We start from the raw sequence: 18,455 nt of genomic DNA, 5'->3' as shown, positions 1-18,455 counted from the left end.
AAGTTTTCAGTCATGATTTCTTCAAAAACCTTTTCAATCCCCTTTGATCCTTCTTCCCCTTCTGGGACCCCTATTATGCGAAGATTGGAACGCTTTGTATTATCCCATAGGTCCCTTATGCTATTTTCATTATTTTTTATTTGCTTATGTTGTAGTTCTTCTGAACGGGTGCTTTCTATTGCCTTGTCTTCTAGATCACTAATTCGTTCCTCTGCATTATCTAGTCGGCTTTGCACAACTATTAGATCATTCCTCATCTCTGTCAATGAGTTTACCCATTCTACTTGGCTCTTCTTTATAGCTTCAATTTCATTTTTGACATATTTTATATCTCTAAACACTATCTCTTTTAATTCCTTCAGCAATGTGATCACTCCTTTTTTGAAATCTTGATCTAGTAGGCTATCGATGTCTATTTCATTGATCTTTCTTTCAGGGGATTTCTCTTGTTCTTTTAATTGGGAAAGGTTTCTCTGCTTCTTCATCTTGCTCATACCTCTCTGGCACTGTGGTTTATGGAGTATCAGTTGTCTATTTTGGATCTTAAGGATTTTATCTATCTAATGCCTATTTAGGAATAGAACTTAGGAAAAAAAAAGAAAAAAAAATAAGAGAGAGAAAGATTTTTAAAAGAAGGGAGAAAGAGGGTTTGAAAACAGTGTATAATGAATAATAGAAGAGCAAGTTGAAGCAGAGTATTAATCGGGTTGAGACGTCCTTTTAAAACCTTTTTTAAAAAAAAAAAGAAAAAGAAAGGGGTTGGGAGATGAATAGATGCATTTGAAGCCTGTGTCCAATCAATAACAGGACATCAAAATCCAAGAGAAATAGATATGAATTAAGAAGTAAAAATTAAGAGAGTAGTTGAAAATAGAACAGGTAAAAACAGATTTAAGAACAAAACAAAAAACAAACAAACAAAAAAACAAAAAAACAAAACAACAACAACAAAAGAAGGGGTTGTCGGTGTTCTCCTGGAGTGTGTGTGCTTTTAATGTGAAGTCCTTCTGTCTTCGTCCTGTTTTGGAAGCTCAGCTTGTTTTCAGAGGCCCTCCGTTGGCGCCCTCTTCTGTGCTCCTCCCAGCACCTGTCGGCAAGCCGATCGCGCCTCCTCCTAACACGGGGTCAGATGCAGCTCTCCTCTGCTGTGGGCGGGCGGGTCACTGCCCCTCTGGATGCCGCAGTCAGATGTTGCAGACTGGCCAGGCAGGAGGGCGGGTCGTGCCCCCTCCCAGCACTTCAGTTAGGGGCTGTGTTCCTGCCCGACAGGCGGGGGGGCCGCTCTTCCTCTGCCTGCGCCACTGGTAGCTCCGCTGCTCTGTGCGGCTGCGCGCTCCGCCCTGGCCGGCGCTCCGCCCTGGCCCCGCTCCGCGGGTGGGCTCGGGGAAGACCAAGGGGCAGCCTCGTCCCTGCTCCGAGCCAAGACCCAGCTGCTTGTTTGTCTTTGTGGAGCAAGTTCTCTGAGGGACCAGGGTGGAAGGATCCTATCTGCCCCGGGCTGTAGGCCCGTCTCAGTCTGGCCCTTGAGGCTGCTAAGCCCTTCAGTATGGATGCAGGTTTCGCCCCTGCCCCCGCCTGGGTGCTCAGCGCCGGAGAACATGGCGGCTGTGCCTGGGCCCCGCCCCTCTTCCCCTGAAAAGTTTCCGCGGGTTTTCAGAGATGGGGGTATGCACCCTTCCCCCAAAAGCACATCAACCTTGCTGTTTTATGGAGGGCCCAGGTTGTTCTGTCCTGTACACCCACAGCCCCGGCGCCCAGCCCCGTGCAGTCCCCTGGAGCTGCCTCCGTGCAGCCGCCCCCGTCCTCCGCCCGGCTTGTGCAGCCTGGCCCTGCCCGCCGCCGCCGCCACCGCCGCCCCACGTCTCAGGCTGGGTGTGTGGGGGGGGCGCTCTGTGCCCGTTTAACTTAGTTCTGTCAGACAAGGGCTGCTCTGTAGAGATCCGAGCCTCGGAGGCTCCCCCTCCGTCCCGCTGGCCTCTCAGTTGGAGAGGGGAGACCCAGCGAGCGAGCGCCAGTCCTCCTTTGCCGCTCCCTCCCCGCGGGACCCGTCCCACGCTGCTTTGCCTTTTGTTCTTTCTTTTTTCCTTTTCTCCTACCAGATTTTTGGCGTCTTTATCTTTTGAAGAGGGCGATGTTCTGTCGGAGTTCCGCAGGTGCTCTGGTTGGCTGAGTGGGTCTGTAGATGTGGGTCTTGGTGTATTTGTGGGAGAGGGTGACTTAGGAGCGTCCTTCTACTCCGCCATCTTCTCCGTCTCCCCAGACAGGTCTTTTCTTTCAGCACTTTTACCTATGGAAATATTGATGAAAGCAGAAAATAACATGCAAAAGAGTCCTGAAACAATGAATTACCCAACTGTATTGAAAAATGACAATAGCCAAAACCCCTCCTCGTCATCTTTCTGCATCCCTTCCAATTTTGGTGAGTGTGAAATGACACAAATTACAAGTAACACGATTTAACCTATATTCTTCAGGATTTTTTAAAATGGAGGTACTGGGGATTGAACCCAGGACCTCATCGTGCTAAGCACACACTCTATCTCTGAGCTATACCCTCCCCAAGTTTTCAGCATTCTTGATACGAACTTTTTGTTTCCTATTTCAAAGGCAGGTTTTAGATGATATTAGTAATAAGGACTAACATTTATTGAGTGTGTGTTTTGTGCCACTGCTAATCAACTGACATGTATCTTCCCCATTAATATTCATAGTGACCCCATGATGCAGGTACTTTTATTACCCCTATTCCCAAAGTCACAGAGGTGGTGAGTGGCAGTTCCAGAACTCTAACCCAGTTCTCTCTGACTTTAAAGCTTATGTTTCATAATAGTCTCCTGCATTGCCTTCTAAGCCACAGTGGCAGAGATGAGGAGATCCCAGGTTCCATGGCCTCTAACGTCAAGCCTTCCTAATTATTTTATACTTACGTGTCTCTACTTCTTAGTAGCTAATCTCTTATTAATATCCTTGAGCAGGGCTCAGCAAATTTTTTCTGAAAAGTGCTATATAGTAACTATTTTAGGCTTTGTGAGCCGTCTGGTGTCTCACACCTACTCAACTCTGCTTTTCTAGTATGAAAGCAGCCACAAATGTAGGTAAATGAATGGGTGTGGCTGTGTGCTAATACTACTTTACAAAAACTGGTGGTGGGATTGGCTTGTGGATTGTAGTTTGCTGACCCCTGTTCCAGAGGAGACCCTTTTCCTTTAAATTATTTTGTTACCCAAACTAGAAGAAACTTCACAAATTGTGCTTTTTGTATTAAATGGGCACTGTGATATGCTATTGTTAGAAAGGTGAAAACTTTCTGAAGAGTAATTTGTTTAAAAAGCCATACAAATATTTATTCTTGTTTACTCAGTAATCCCACTTCTATCCAAAGGTATAATAAAAAAAGATTTGGGGAGGGAGGGTATTGCTCAGTGGTAGAGTGTGTGCTTAGCATGCATGAGGTTCTGGGTTCAATCCCCAGTACTTCTATCAAAATCAGTCAATCAGTCAGTCAATCAAATTACCTCCCCCCAAAACAAAACAAATAAATAAAAACAAAACAGGTTTGTATTAACATTTTGCTACAAGAATTGTTTTTTCAGAATCATGAAAAATTGGAAGCAGCCAAATAGGCAACCATAGGGAATTAGTTAAGTGACTTCTGGTATACCATGGTATGTGAGGCAGTAAGCATAATGGTTAAAAGCATGGGCTACTGAGTCAGACTACCTGGGTTCAAATCCTAGCTCTGTGTCTTACTAGCCATGTGACCTTCAGCCACTTCTCTGACCTAAGTATTAGTTTCTTCATCTGTGAAGTGGCAAAAATGATAGTATCTACTTTATAGAATTGTGAGGATCAAATGAGATAATTCACTTAAAGCTCTTAACACAATGCCAAGACATAAGTGCAACATAAATGTCACCTGTCAGGAAAACCATGATGACAGGAATGCAGACTTGGAAAAAAAAGAAAATGGAGAAATGTGCAAAATCTAATGGTAACTGAAAAAGCAGGATTCAAGCTATATATAAAGTATGGTTTCGGTTTTGTGTTTTAAAAGAAGAAATAGAAGAAAAGAATAGAAAACATTAGCAGATGATTAATGGTTCAAGGCACCTGGCTTATTAACTCATAGACTTAGCTTTTAAAACTGGCTCTATAACTAGCAGTGTGGTCTTTTTCAAATAATTTACCTTCTCTGGGTCTCAGTTTCTTCATCTGCTAAGTGGGAATAAGTTTTTAGGATAATGAAACTGAGCTTATAGATGTAAAATATTTAGCACAGTGCCTGATACATAGTAGATACTCTATAAATGCTAACTATTTTTAAATTTTGTTAGTTATACCGACCTATACTTTCTAAATTGTCTTCAGGGAACATATACTCACTCAGTAATAAAGCTGTGAGTGTACTTTTAGAATGTAAAAGAGAGCAATGGGTTTGAGAGCAACATGTTTACATATGTACCTGTGGCCTAAGAATTAAATTTTTCAAGACAATGAACTGATTATTTTAACACAGCAAATTCAAGACTAGCAAAGGTGAAAAAATACTAACAGTTATGCATATAGCATCAAAGAGACTCATTTAAGGAAAAGAAGAGGTAAGTATAGAAAAAAATTCACTCAAGTAGAAATTTGTGAATTAGAAATCAGTTTTTCTTGGGCACTTCATGGTAGCCTTGTGTGAAAAAACAAGGATTTTACTTTTCCCCTGTATTTCTAAAGGATATCTTGGTGATCCAAAAAGAAATGTCAGGATACTTGATATTCATTTGATGACTGCACAAAAGAAGACCAAACCTAACCTTGCAGCCCGCTACTTGGTTCGTATTTTGTTCTCCAAAGAAACCCTGATGAGTAGCTCTGTAAGTGTCAATTCCAAAGGCCGCCAACCCCTGGATCCAAACAAAATGGCTGCAATAAGAGGTATGTAAAGTCATTTTGGAATCTTTGTTTTGTCATCATTTGATCATCTGATGAATGTTGTTGGTAGTTGAAGACATAATGATGGAGTCTATGTAGCTTTTTAGAACTGTTAATTTTTTTCACCTGTCTAACCCAGATTTTACAATTTAGTAGTATGTGATGGATATCAACTTCTGAAGAATAAAACTTGTCCATAGACTGGTGGAATAAGACAAGCTTTATTGATTATAGTTGCTTATGGTTAGTAGTAAGTCAGTTCTTCAGTGCTGAAACTTGGTACTAGAAAATAAAGAAAAAGCAAAAAAAAAAAAAGAAAAGTGGGAAAATAAAACACATTTCACTACTAGTAACTGGCAACACAGAAATAAAATCTCATGATTAATGCAGTCTAGTCTCCTGCTTTCCTGTCTTCCAGAAATGTGTATGGAGGTCCTAGAACTCATAGACACTAAGGATACAATAATGAATAAGTGTTTCTGCTGACAAGGGGTTCACAGTCTAGAAAGGGACACATTCAGGGAAACAGATCAATTCCAACCCAGTGTGGTAATGTTGTGGAAGCTCAGAGAGCAGAGCACCTACTTTGAGGGCATTAGGGAAGGCTTACTAAGGATAAGACATTCGAGCTAGATTTGGAAGGATTCCTTATCTAGGTAAAGAAAATAGCAAGGATATTCTAGGCAGAGTGAGTAGCTTGGCGGGAAGATAGACATGTAATGTGCACAAATAAATAGACCATGGTATAATAATGTTTGCAATTATTTTCTCTTTACAGGTTTCCTTCTATTTTTAGTATTAATTTATCCATAGGGTTATTAAAGGGCATTAGCACCCTGAAATAGTTGACTTTTTGTTAAACAACTTTTTTAAAGCACCAAAACCTCATTATCAGGTCACTAAACCCGAGGTCAGTGTTTTAGGGAATTGAACATTAGAAGAAATGAGATATTCAGCAAAGCATTCTCGTTAGGTGGAATTTCTAAGCTCTTAAAAAGAGTCAGAGGAAAGAATGATAATTAAAAATAGAAACTTTCAGTATTTTAAATAAAAAATTTCTTGTCATCAGTTTCTTTGTTAATTTTTTCCCTATTTTTTTGTGAATTCTTTCTGCTATCTTCAGAATATCTGGCAGCAGTTTTTCCCAACCATGATTTGCGTGAACATGGAAAAGACTGGCAAGCCTGTATTTCCGATATCAATGCTCTCATCTGGCATTTATGTTTTGAAGCCAAAAGAAAACTCGTAAGTTCTTTTTCATCTAAATATGGCCACTACCATATAAGTGCATACTGTATACAACTCCCAAACTGACTGCATGACATACAGGCTCTTCAGTCCATGTGCTAAAAATCTTGCTTATTTAATTTAGGGGCAGGGTATGTTCTCTCAAAAGCATACTGCCTGTTTATTTTACTCTTTGACATTTTGCTCCATAAAGATATCCTAAACATAAAATAAATCAAATATAGTGTTATAATTAGTTTATTTGAAGCCAAGGGTTATATTAGAAAAAAATTTCAGCTGTAAGATATTTGGCAAATCTTTTCCAGTATCCTACTGAGTAACACAGAAAAGAGCAGACTGTGGTGCTAGTTAGCTGTTCTGGTGGTAGTTAAGGATGGCACAGGAGAAAAGGAAGGTACTTCATTACTTGTTCACATTCAGTGATGGCAGAAACTGGTGAAAATAATGCATGTGATGATGTTAAGCTATCACAGATATTTTATACTCTGTTTAGTTGCATGGTAAGTGGGACTCTGGCTTCTCTCTTACCCATTCTGTCTTCAAAGTGCATCAGAGGTTTTTTTTTTTTTTAACACTAATGGGTCAGTAGGGAAGAGAGACATGTCTATTGCTTTCTCCTGATGAAGCATTTAACTTAACAACAATTCCTAATTTCCACCTACCTCTCTAAAACTCCCATTTTATTCTCACCATGTAGTGACACTCTTGTGTCTCTAGAGTAAGTTTATGGAAACTATTTGCCAAGAATGTTTGTAGCTGAGCTTATGTTTTCCTGGTGAATGACTTGATTTCAGTGATAGCTCAAGCATCATCTGTATGAAACCAAATCTGCTTATTTTTCACATTCCCTTTTATATCCTACAGAATTGCACCCTAAACATTTGAATGTAAAATTATGATACTGCCTGGAAAATGGTAATTTGCATATTTGCTTAGGCGTCAGAAGAGAAGCAGCATCTGCCAAGTGCCTGCTGTGTACTTGATTAGGAGAGGGATAGGTCCTCACCACTCAAAGTGGGTCCGCGGACCAGCAACAGCAACTCTGGAAAGCTTGTGAGAAATGTGGAGTCTTGAGTTCCACACCAGATTCACTGAGGCAAAATTTGCATTTTAGCAAGACCCCACAGGTGATTTGTGTGTACACTGAACTTTGAGAAGCTGCAACCTAGAGCAGTGGTTGTCAGCTCTAGGTATATATTAGAAATGTGTGAGATCCTTTTTAAAAAATTATTAATGCCTGAGCTCTCCCACTCCCTCCAACAGAGATTCTAGTTGAATTTGCCATGAGTGGGACCCCAGCACAGCTTTAAAAAAAACCAAGATCCCTAGGGCAATTCAAATGTTTAAATATGCAACCAGATTTGAAGACCACTGGGGAAAGAGAGAACAAAAACATTTAAAAAAAACAAAAAGTTGTTATTTTTGAGAAACTCACTTATTCATTTATTTATGAAATATTTATTTATCACTTATTTTGTGTCAGCAGTTATTCAGTTCATTAGACAACTACCGAGTCCCCCAAGAAGCAGTGAGTCATGGCAGCTTTTATCATACCACACAGTGTTCATGGGCTTCAGCCCACCTTATTAGAAGCAATTGCTTCCCCACAAACCTGGGGGTCCCTGGTAGATGATGGAGCATGTCTGTATTTTCCCATTATGGGACCTTCTTTATAGATACAATTTTATGTTTCAGCAGAAAACTGTTGACAACAATAAAGACCCTACCAACCCCGATAGACCAACGTCTGCAGATTCAAATGATAAAAGGAATGGTTCTGGTGGTGAAAGTAGTTCCCAGTTATCTCAGCAAGCAGCTGTCTCAGAAACAAGAGAAAATGGGAATTCTCAGCAGAACATCAGTGCTCTCCCTGAGGGAATTAAAGAACCTTCCACTGATAATTCAATGGTATCTTATGAAACACTGGGTGAGTTTTAAAATAAGTTCTCTTGATGATAAATGTTGAATCTGGGTGATGAATTTATGGGGCTTATAGTATTCTTTCTGCTTTTGTATATGTTCAAGATTTTTCAAAATAAGAAATCTAAACAACTTAATCTCTGTACTAGTGAATTAGTGAAATGTAGATACCCAGTTCTGAGACTGATAGTTTGTAACATTAAGCTAAGTCTACTCTTTTTCCTTTGGAAACAGTTCTCAGCCGACTCATTTAACTAGTGGGAACTCTAAGGTTAGGCACCCTTCTCCGCAGGTAAGAGAAGGATCTACAGCTGGATGGGCCAGAAGCAATTCAGGGGTCTTGCTCTCTGTGTGCCAGGCACATTACAGGTGCTTCATAGAGAGTGTTTGCGTGAATTAATGAATCCCATCCTGCAGAGCTTTGTGCCCTTGCTGCTGCCTGCTGGAGGCACATCCTACTTCCTTAGTGTCAAGTGGCAGTGGGTTCCGTAGGTGACAGTGCCATCTGCCACTCATGCTTCCCAGTGAGTTCTTGGGGTTTAATGGCGCCTGAGGTAGCAAAACTGTTTTGTCTCTCCCTTGCCCCCATGTTAACCCTAGGGAGAATATTACCTGTGAACCTGTTCAAACAAGATTATTTAAATAATGTATTTTTTGTTTTTTCCATTGAAAACGTAATGTAACTACTGTATTTGTTCAGGTTGTACACCATAGAAACAGGCAGACTCTGGTCATATTAAACCACAACAAAAATCACTGGACGAATATCTCTTAGATTAAAAGAAGCAAATAACAAATTGAGCCATAGACAGGAGCCAGAGCAGCCCCCAAACTGTGGCATCTGGGGTCCATTGAGATCTCTGAGGTTCCGTGTCTGTAGCTTCTATTTCTAGGTTCTGGTTTTCTCTTGTCACTGTTCAGATTCCCAGGAGAAGGAATCTGATTTGGGGAGCTTGAGTCACAGGTCTCTGACCTTGTCTCAGCTAGAATTGGGGGACAGAACAAAAGCAAATTATGAGTCAGGAAACCACCACAATTTAGTTCTATTATACCATTTCATCGAAAAATTGGAAAATACTTAGAAGGGAAGAAAAGTTTCCTCAATCAAGATACCTTAAAAGACTATTGCAGACATTCAAATTATCTTTCAGGTTTTTTTTCTTATGAACTTTTTAAAGAATTAAGGTCTCCATATAGTTACTCTCCTTTTAAATATGATATGTATATGTTTTTCCTCAAAATCTCCAATCTTCATAACCATTGTATTTAACAGGAATATAACATTCCATTGAGTAAGTATAATATAATTTATTTAACTACTTCCGTCTTTTTGTTATTGTTGTTATTTTGTTTTGTTTTTGTTTTTTGTTTGAGGATATTTTGGAGGAGATTATCAATCATGCAAACATGCTGCCAAAAACAATCTTCATTCATATAGCTTTGTACATATTTTTGATTCTTTTCTTGTTAGGTTCTCTGAATTCAAATCACCAGGTTGAAGAGTATTAACTTTTTTCTGACTCTTGATAATAAATATTGCTTGATTAATCTTACAGATGTTAAGTCTTTGGGCCCACTGAGTGAATTTTTAAAATAATTTAATCTCTCTTGTTAACTGTTAGATCTGGGGGATTCAGCAATTTGTACTGTCACCCATTAAATGATGGAACATCCAAGATGAAAAATGTGTTGGTTAACTTGTAAGAATCATATTATATTTGTCTAATGTATTTTCTTCAACAAGTAATTCTTTGTTATATTTACACTATAATATTTTTTAAGTATGGTGAATTTGAATCACTATGGACTGAAGAGAAATGATTAGTTGAGAAATAAAAACAGGCCTAAAATTTATTTTACAGTTCAAATAAGTTATTTAAAATATGATATTTTAAGATGAGTTTGTTGATGATGAGTTTAATACCAAATAGAAAACCTACATGTTAAAAATTATAAATACTTTTGTAAGAATCATGGTCCTTAATTTTGAAAAAGCCTTTTTTGTAAGTAGGAAAACAGTTTATTAAAATTACTGGGCGCAGGAGTGTATAGCTCAGTGGTAGAGTACATGTTTAGCATGCACAGGGTCCTGGGTTCAATCCCCAGTACCTTCATTAAAACTAAGTAAATAAAGCCTAATTACACCCTCACCAAAAAAGGACAAAACAAACAAAAATAAATAAAATTACTGAGAATTTGTTACCAAATGTAATGTTAAAACTTAAATACTTTAAAAGGTAGCAGAATATTGAATCGGCCTCTTGAACGATTAGAGCACGTGTAATCACATCAGCAGTGACTGCTGTCTCATTTCTCCTGCTATCACGATAACACTAAAAACTTAAGGCTTGAATTTTTTTTAACCTCTCAGATTCTTGAGCCTTACTGTTCAGAAAAATCAACTTTTCTGTTAACAGCCTTTTAAAAAACTTGAACCTAACAACGGCCACAAAAACTGACATCTTCTTTCTCTTTTGCTTCTAGAATATCTTGGAAATCCATGTAGAAATATACAGTTGCCAAAACTGGTACTGAATATAGCAAAACAGAAGTCTTGCCCAGAGCTGTCAGCCAGATACCTTATTCGCAACCTGTTCACAGAGGAAATCCTGATACAAAGTAACGTCTATGGCACGTTGGGGCGTGGCGTGTTCGCCCTTGACTCCAATAAGATTAATGCTCTCCGAGGTTTGTTACATGTTGAATATGTGAGAATAAATAATAGCAAATTGTGTTAGAGAAGGACAGAAAGAAAAATTCATTCAGTCTGTGTTTGTTCTGAGGAGAGGGAGCTTTTCTACTAATTCCTTCATTAGGGTATAACAGGGAGTAGGTCCATGAATGTGATTCTCTTTGCATTTGGGTTCTCAGGGCTAATTGCTCTGTCTTGAGTGGCATTATTAGAACAGGAAAGGCATTATTGACTGTGGCTCCTGGTATGGACTGCCAGACATACAGAAACTCAAACACCTTCATTTACTGAGGATCAAGGTTGAAACTGCTGGGCTTTGTCAGTTTGCAGAAGTGTCAACAATAGCACAGCAGATTAATTTGCAAGTTTTTTCTTGTGCACATGAGCATAGTATAGTTTTTATCTATGACATAAATAGCTGAAATAATAAAGCTTCCAGAAGCTATTCTGTGAAATCTTAAATTTAGATGAAGCAGGATGCAGAATATTTCTTACTTGTGTCCCTAGTACCAGCAAAGACATAGTTCACACTTGTATTTCAGACTAAAGAAACCTGACTTACAGCACCTTTTGTAAGCATTTGCTATCATCTAATCCAGTTGTTTTCAAACTTTTTTTTTTACTGTAACCCATAGTAAGAAATACATTTTTCAGTGTTACTCAGTATATATGTGTGATTTTTTTAATGAGGCAAAAGTTTCACAAACAATACCTAGTTTTTCTATGAGAATTATATTCCGATCTTTTCTATTCTATTACACTTTTTAAAGTGCTGCTATCACTGATTTTACAACTTAGTAATTGGTCACAATTTGCACTTTGAACATCACTGAGCTAACTCATCACGCAAAAAACCAAAACCCAATTCCTCTTACCTTATAGTAAAAGACGAACACAGAGTTTGTAGCCAGTTGGAAATGAAACTTTCTATTTCTTTTATAGAAGAAATAATGTCTTTCTAAAGAAAAAAATTTTTTTAAGTGAGGGGGAAAAGGTGACTTCCATAGTTCTTTAATGTCTGCAATACATTAGTTCCTTTAAAGTGGACGAAAGGTATTATTCTATTTCATTTTTTTATTCCTTATTAAGTTATATTACAAATCAAGAATATGTCTTTTGTAATAAAAAATATTCAGCATGAATTTGACATACTATCCACATAGGACGTATTTTAACAAATTTCCCGTAAGACTCAAAGTTCTACTCCTTTGTTGAAGGGCAGCCATGTAAGTTATTTCAGCAGAGAGAATACAGTAGAATCATCATTGTCCTGGGGGTGCAGAGCCAGGCCCAAGGAGGAGAAGCTGACAGGAAAGCATATTTTACTTTAATACAAGGACAGAATGAACTTGGAGAATGAAAATGTCAGAGCAAAGGCTGAGTGACCAGAGATGTGAGGAAATTCCTGCACTAGTAAGAGAACTGGGCTTTATAGCCTCTAACATAACTTCTTTAGAAGTATTGGTTCAGTATAAGCTATTTAAAGCATATAGAAATGTATAAAAAATAATATAGTAATAAATTAACACCTGTTTACCCAGCATGGATATAGATATTTTGCCTTTTGTGCCCCAGGTTTTTTAAAAATAGTAAATCATTACTGATGTCACTGAAACTCCATCACATCATCTGTTTCCCGTCTTTCTCCTTAAAAGTAATCATAGTCTTGGAGTTGGATATATCATTCCCATGCATATTTTACACTTTTGCTACCTATGTTGATATATAATATTGTTCTGTAGTTGTTTTAATGTGCATAAATGGGGATATAGTATGTATCCTTTTGAAAAAAATTTTTATCACCCAACATTATGTTTTTGAGATCTAATTTGTGTATTTTAACTGCTGATTGATGGTATCAGCAATTGGTAAACCAGATTATTACTCTATTGTAACATCACTTCTTATCATAAGATTTTATTACTTGGGGGGAACTCTTCTGGAAATTAGTAATCAAAGGTAAATATGTCCATAGCCAAAGGTATTGATTTCATATAAGAAACTATTACGTGATGCTCTCTGAGAGTTCAGTATCACTTAAGGTCTCTTTAGAGAATGGCTCATATGGAGAAAGTTAGTAGGCTGCAGATTTGCAATCAGCAAACAGCCCTTACTCCTGCACACTCCCATCCATTTTTGAATATTACAGAACTGTAAAATCTTAGCGACGGGAAGTACATTACAGGTTCTCTGATACAGCTTTTCATTCAGAGCAGTTCCTAGCTCAGCTTTGGCATATAGTTGCCTCCCCTTGGCTTGAACACTTCTATTAATGGCAATCCACTTCATTTTAAAAGGGCTCTAATTTGTGAGAGAGTTCTTCCTTCAGGTGACTCAACATTTACCTCCCTGCGAGTAATGCACATTTGTCCTACTCATCGCTTCCAGAGCTAAATAGCGTAGCTCTAACCACTTTTCACATGATAGGCCTTCAAGTATTTAAATACAGCTATTTCTTTCTGCTGTATGCGTTAGGAGATAGATATACCCTCTTCTCCCACTTTCAAGTTCAGAACCAAGTAGGAGACAGCCACTAGAACCTGGTAGGTGGAGATTAAAATATCAGCTTTATTTTTGAATCAAACATGCCCAGTTCTTCCAGACTTTCCCATTTAGAGATCTCACTACATGGAAGCATGAGAATTGGAGAATAAGTGTTATTCCCAACTTTTTCCCTCAAAAATCTTACACTTTTACAGTTAAATATCCCCATTTCATTCAGTAATTCCTCATAAATATTTTCCTAATTCTTCATGATCTGATTTAGTGACTAAGTTCATATGTGCTCAAGTTAACCCAGAATACAATAGTACTATTACCTATTAGGCTGTTAATACAGCCTAAAATGGCACTTCTTATTTTAAAACTTGGTCAACTAAAACTCCTGGCTCTTTTTTTTATATACTGACATTTATCCAGTACTTCTTTTTTTTTTTTCAATTTTAGTTTTTAACTTTTTTTTTTGAATGAAAGAGTCTTTAAATTCTATAGTGTTTCACTATCCAGTACTTCTGTTGTTAGTATTTAGGCTGTTCCTATTTATATTGCTAGTATTTTTTAATGTAAATATTGGATTTTATATTTATACCTCCTGCATTTTATCCTTTTAGTGTAGAGCAGCATTCCCCAAACTATGTTTCCTAAAGACAGCTGAATGTTAATAAGCACTTCATGAATAAAGTGCTTTTTAGACAAATGGCTAGGCAAGATCTTGATCTGGCACCCTAAGGGCCTCAGTCCATAGACCTGTTTCATTTAACTCTGTTTTAAAACATGCTTTGAATGCCTTTAGCTGTCAAGCCTGCCCAGATCTCCATAGTCCTGACCCTCTGTGGTCTTATGTGTTGCCACCCCCCTCATTCTCGTGCCCCACCAAATCTCCATTTGCCATCTTTGAATCAGCATGTCTCTTTACTGTGGGATTTTTCAGTGGAGGCTAACTCTGGAGTTAAGCATTTCTTATTTGCACAACCAGAATCTTTGCCCCACCCCAGGGAAACTTCTTTTAATGACTAGTGTTTCAGAGAATACATTTTGGGAAACACCAAGCAATTTAGGCTCCTTGTTGCAGCCTGTTGAAAGCTTTGCAGGTACTGTATTCATCTTCCAGTCTATTAGTTATCTGTCCCAATTTTGCTGTCATTGGAAGATGGAACAAGCCTGCTTTCCATAGCTTCTCTTTTGTTAATAAAAATGGGCAGCAGGATAGAGCTTGATACTGAATCCAGTGACATACCACTAAAAGCCCACTTCCAGGCTACCGCTGATCTATTAATTAGCCTGAGTATGAAAGCTTTTTAACTTTGTCACATGCCTTGCTAAAAAATTTGGATATACGCCGTGTTTATGGCATAGTCCTGATTTCCCAGTCTATTAGTCTTATCAAAAGACAAATGAGATTAATGTAGCCAACTAACGCTGGCCTGTAGTGATTGCCAGATCATTTTCTAACAGCTCAAAGGTACTTAGGAAATTACCTAAAAAAGTATCCAAGGGCAGCTCTGCTCTTCTAGTTAACACCTCTCTTCCCCACTTTTTCCTTTGTCCTCCCACTTTCTCTAAAAGTGCTCCTTGAGCTATGTTGCTCTGTAACCTTCTGTTTCGGAAGTTGTCATCTAACTGCAAGATCTAAAGACTCTCATTCCTTTTGTCTGAGATAAACCAAGCAGTACCAAAAAATTTAGCTTCTTGCCTCTAAAAGTATGAAAGACACTACAGCCTCTAGTATGTTACAGAGACTTATTAGCATGTTTCTATTTGATACAATGAATAACGTGCTAGATATGTGTTTGATAAATTTAAGAATGAGAGAAGTTTACATTGGGTACCAAAGAGAGCAGAGGGTTTCCATTCTGCTTATGTAGTAAGAGTATGCGATATTGTTGTTCTTTTTGTGTATGATTTAAGAATGGTGCTATTTCATATTATTATCCTTTCAGATGAAAAGATTTGTTTAGCTAACTTAATGATAGCGATAGTCTATGTGTTTTAATTAATTAAAGTCTTAATGACCCTTTCACAGACACAGCAATAGCTTTAAGGTTAAATAAATTCATTTCTCTGAGAAGTGATTTCTAAGTAACTATTATATTTTGGAACTTTACCACCAGAGTTTCTCCAAGACATCTACCCGGCTTCTGATCTATCGGAAACTGGACGTGACTGGAAATTGTGTGTGACAGCTATCAATAGTTGTATCCGTAGTCTTAGATATCACCTCAGGAATTCTACATCTAAATCACAGTCGCCTCCGACAACGACCTCGTGAACAGAGTCAGAGCCAAGAGATACTGACTTAGCTCACTGAAGTACCTGAATGTCAGCCATCTGGATTTTTCTTTTTACTTTTGTGTCTTTTGCATCATCATTTAAGTTTCTTGAGTTATAATTCCAAAATTAGCCTGTTGTAGTGGCTTTGTAGTTCTGCATTCACACCTAAAGAAATAGCCACTGTTCTTTGTCTGCCTACAAGGGAGGCGGAATTGCATTAGGAAGATGTGTAATGTTTTATCCCATGAGCAAAGTGATGGGCAGTATTCTGATAAGAAGCTGTGAATAAGGGAATGGTAGTAAAAAGATAGTTTTCATTGCTGTTTTAATGAAGAATGAGAATAGCACATTTATCTCTTAATGGCAGATGAAATCTGAGTGTCAGTGACACAGATACAGGCAGTGAGGTAGTGAGCCATTTTTGGATAGGCAAACCATAATGCTGAGCGTAGGAACTTACAGGTAACAGACACTCAATATTGTCAAGTGAATTGTCACTACAGAGCTTAGGTTAAGCTATACTGATTCAGAAGAGTGTTATGGTTTACATATAACCAAAACATCCATGCTGCTTTCTTATATATCTATCAGTAGGGGATTCATATGATTGACTTCATATTGTTTGACGTAAGCTTTCCAGAGATGAGACTTACGTTCTTTTGATTTACTCCTGATAAGAACAGAATTCTTTTAACTACTTCCTGATAATATTTTATCACACAAGTTTACTAAGAGTCAACATAGAAAATTGTATCAGGAGACTTTGTTGAAGTTCCTTTAGTCTCAAACCATTAGAAAAGACCAAAAGAAAGAAAAAACTTTCCCCCACATTTTTGCGACATTAGTTCCTTGTGTTCTTTTTGATGGCCATACTGACAGTTGTGAGATGGTGATTTGGATTTGCATTTCCCTGATATTAGGGATGTGGAGGAACTTTTCATATTCTTTTTGGCCATCTACATTTCCACTTTTGTACAAATGTCTGTTAGTTCTTCCGCCCATATTTTAAATGGGTTGGTTGGTTGGTTGGTTGCTTTTTAATTAAGTACAGCTGATTTAAAATGTATTTTCCAGCATACAGCATGGATGGAGTTGGAGGGCATTTTGTTGAGTTAAATAAGACAGACAGAGAAAGACATACCGTAAGAAAGATATCTCTTACATGTGGAATCTAAAAAATACAACTAACCAGAGACTGTAACAGAAAAGAAACACTCACAGATGTAGAGAAGGAACAGTAAGCTAAGCAGAGATAGTTTAAGATGGTGTTATGTGATCAGTTGGTAGAATAGATACATATTTTCATATGATACATATTTTGAAGATTAAATCCAACTTTTAGAGTATTTTAGTGAAATACAGTATAGTTTTATAGAGATATAAGATTTAACTTTTAAGACTCTTCTCCAAACAAATAATTTGCTTTAGTTGCCTTTAGCTTAATAAAACTACAGTAGTTCTATGTATATCTATATATGTTTAGGCCCTGCCTACAGTGGTCTTAAAAATAGATAATTCAAGCTAAAAAATCTTCCAGATTTTTAACTTGAGAGTAATTCATCTAAGTTAGTCTTTGGCTTCACCATTCAGTTTCACAGATAATTTTACAAACTACTAGTAACAGAGTTAATATGGCAAAGTAAAATTATATCCTAGGCAAGATTAAGTTTCAAATTGTACATGCAGATTTCAAATTTGATTTGTATTTTGTGGTATCTGACATATTCCCCGGATTAGAAGCAAAATTACAAAAACAAAAACTTCATATTTGCAGAAGTTTTTCAAGGTTTATATGGTTAACTTTATTATGGTGGTTGCTTATATAAGTTACTAGACCAGCTTTGTCTAACAGAACTTTCCACCATGTTGGTAGTATTCTATAATTTTATGTTGTCCAGTATTGGTAGTGTCTAGCCACATGTTCCTTTGAGCACTTGAGATGTGGCTAGTTACACTGAGGCACTAAAATTTAAATTGTATCTCGTTTTTAGCTAATTAAAAATTAAATTTAAATTACCACACGTAGATAGTGGCTACTGTACTGGATAGCATGTTTAGAATGCTTTATTTTCTTTAAAAAGTGTTTAAAATTGTCCCTACAGTTTGAGTCATAATAATGTACACATAACTTCTTCAAAATCACACTGATTGAGCAAAATAAATTTCATAAAGGTGTTTCAGATCTTATTTGAACAAAATCCCACCTTTTCTATCTTTAACATTTCACAGGTTAATTCTATTACTGTATTAGTTCAATGTTAAACATTTTAAATGCCTGTTCATAAGACTTGTTTTTGATAAATTTATCTTTAGTATATTGTTTTGTTTTCCAAATAAATACAATAAATAAACATTTTCAAAATTCTTAATACAGATGCTTGGGGTTTTTTTTAACGTAGTTATTTTATGGAACTTTTACTAATGTTATCTATAGTGTTTTTTTTTATTTAATGATAACATTTTCCAGCCAGTTTCATAAATGTGGCAGTTAGAATTTTTGCTTTCTTGCTTGATAAGCAAAACAGAATAGTCTCACCCAGTAACCATAATTTACCATTGTGGGTGTAATTGTAAGGGTGTTGAAAACTGGAAGTGTTTTGTCCTTCCTGGATAAAATACGTGTTACTAAAGCATATTATTTTATACTTTAATATTTTTAAAATATATGGCAATATTTAATTTTGGCCAGCAAGACTTCGGTTTTCAACTATGGTTTTCACTTTTCTTTATAGTTTATATCCACATCTGGTAAAGAAATATCTCTGCAGCATTCTACAACAGGGGCAATCTAACCACATTCACTCTTTTGTAGGAGTAAAGCGTTTACCACTCCTTCCTTCACTCTTAACTTATTTTGACTCACAATATGTTAAATTTGCAATGAATTTTTTTTTACCATGATGAA

General features: G+C 37.2%; 1 protein-coding gene across 4 annotated transcripts in view; it reads left to right on the top strand.

Annotated features, from left to right (window-relative positions):
- The window catches only part of BEND2 (BEN domain containing 2), a 59,833-nt gene extending 41,914 nt beyond the window's left edge, over positions 1-17,919 (top strand). For 3 of the 4 annotated variants that reach the window (XM_072956301.1, XM_072956300.1, XM_072956298.1), the window contains 5 exons: positions 4,723-4,923; positions 6,044-6,165; positions 7,864-8,095; positions 10,573-10,776; positions 15,391-17,919. In XM_072956301.1, the coding sequence (XP_072812402.1) occupies positions 4,723-4,923; positions 6,044-6,165; positions 7,864-8,095; positions 10,573-10,776; positions 15,391-15,548 (917 nt within the window). In that variant the 3' untranslated portion in view covers positions 15,549-17,919. The remainder of the gene's footprint in view (positions 1-4,722; positions 4,924-6,043; positions 6,166-7,863; positions 8,096-10,572; positions 10,777-15,390) is intronic. The other variant, XM_072956299.1, reaches the window with a different exon arrangement.
- Positions 17,920-18,455: the final 536 nt, after the last annotated feature.

This window comes from Vicugna pacos, chromosome X (genome assembly GCF_048564905.1).
Source record: "Vicugna pacos chromosome X, VicPac4, whole genome shotgun sequence".
Classification (NCBI taxonomy): Eukaryota; Metazoa; Chordata; class Mammalia; order Artiodactyla; family Camelidae; genus Vicugna; species Vicugna pacos.
The sequence above is the reverse complement of the archived record's forward strand: the minus strand, read 5'-3'. Positions and strand labels throughout refer to the sequence as shown.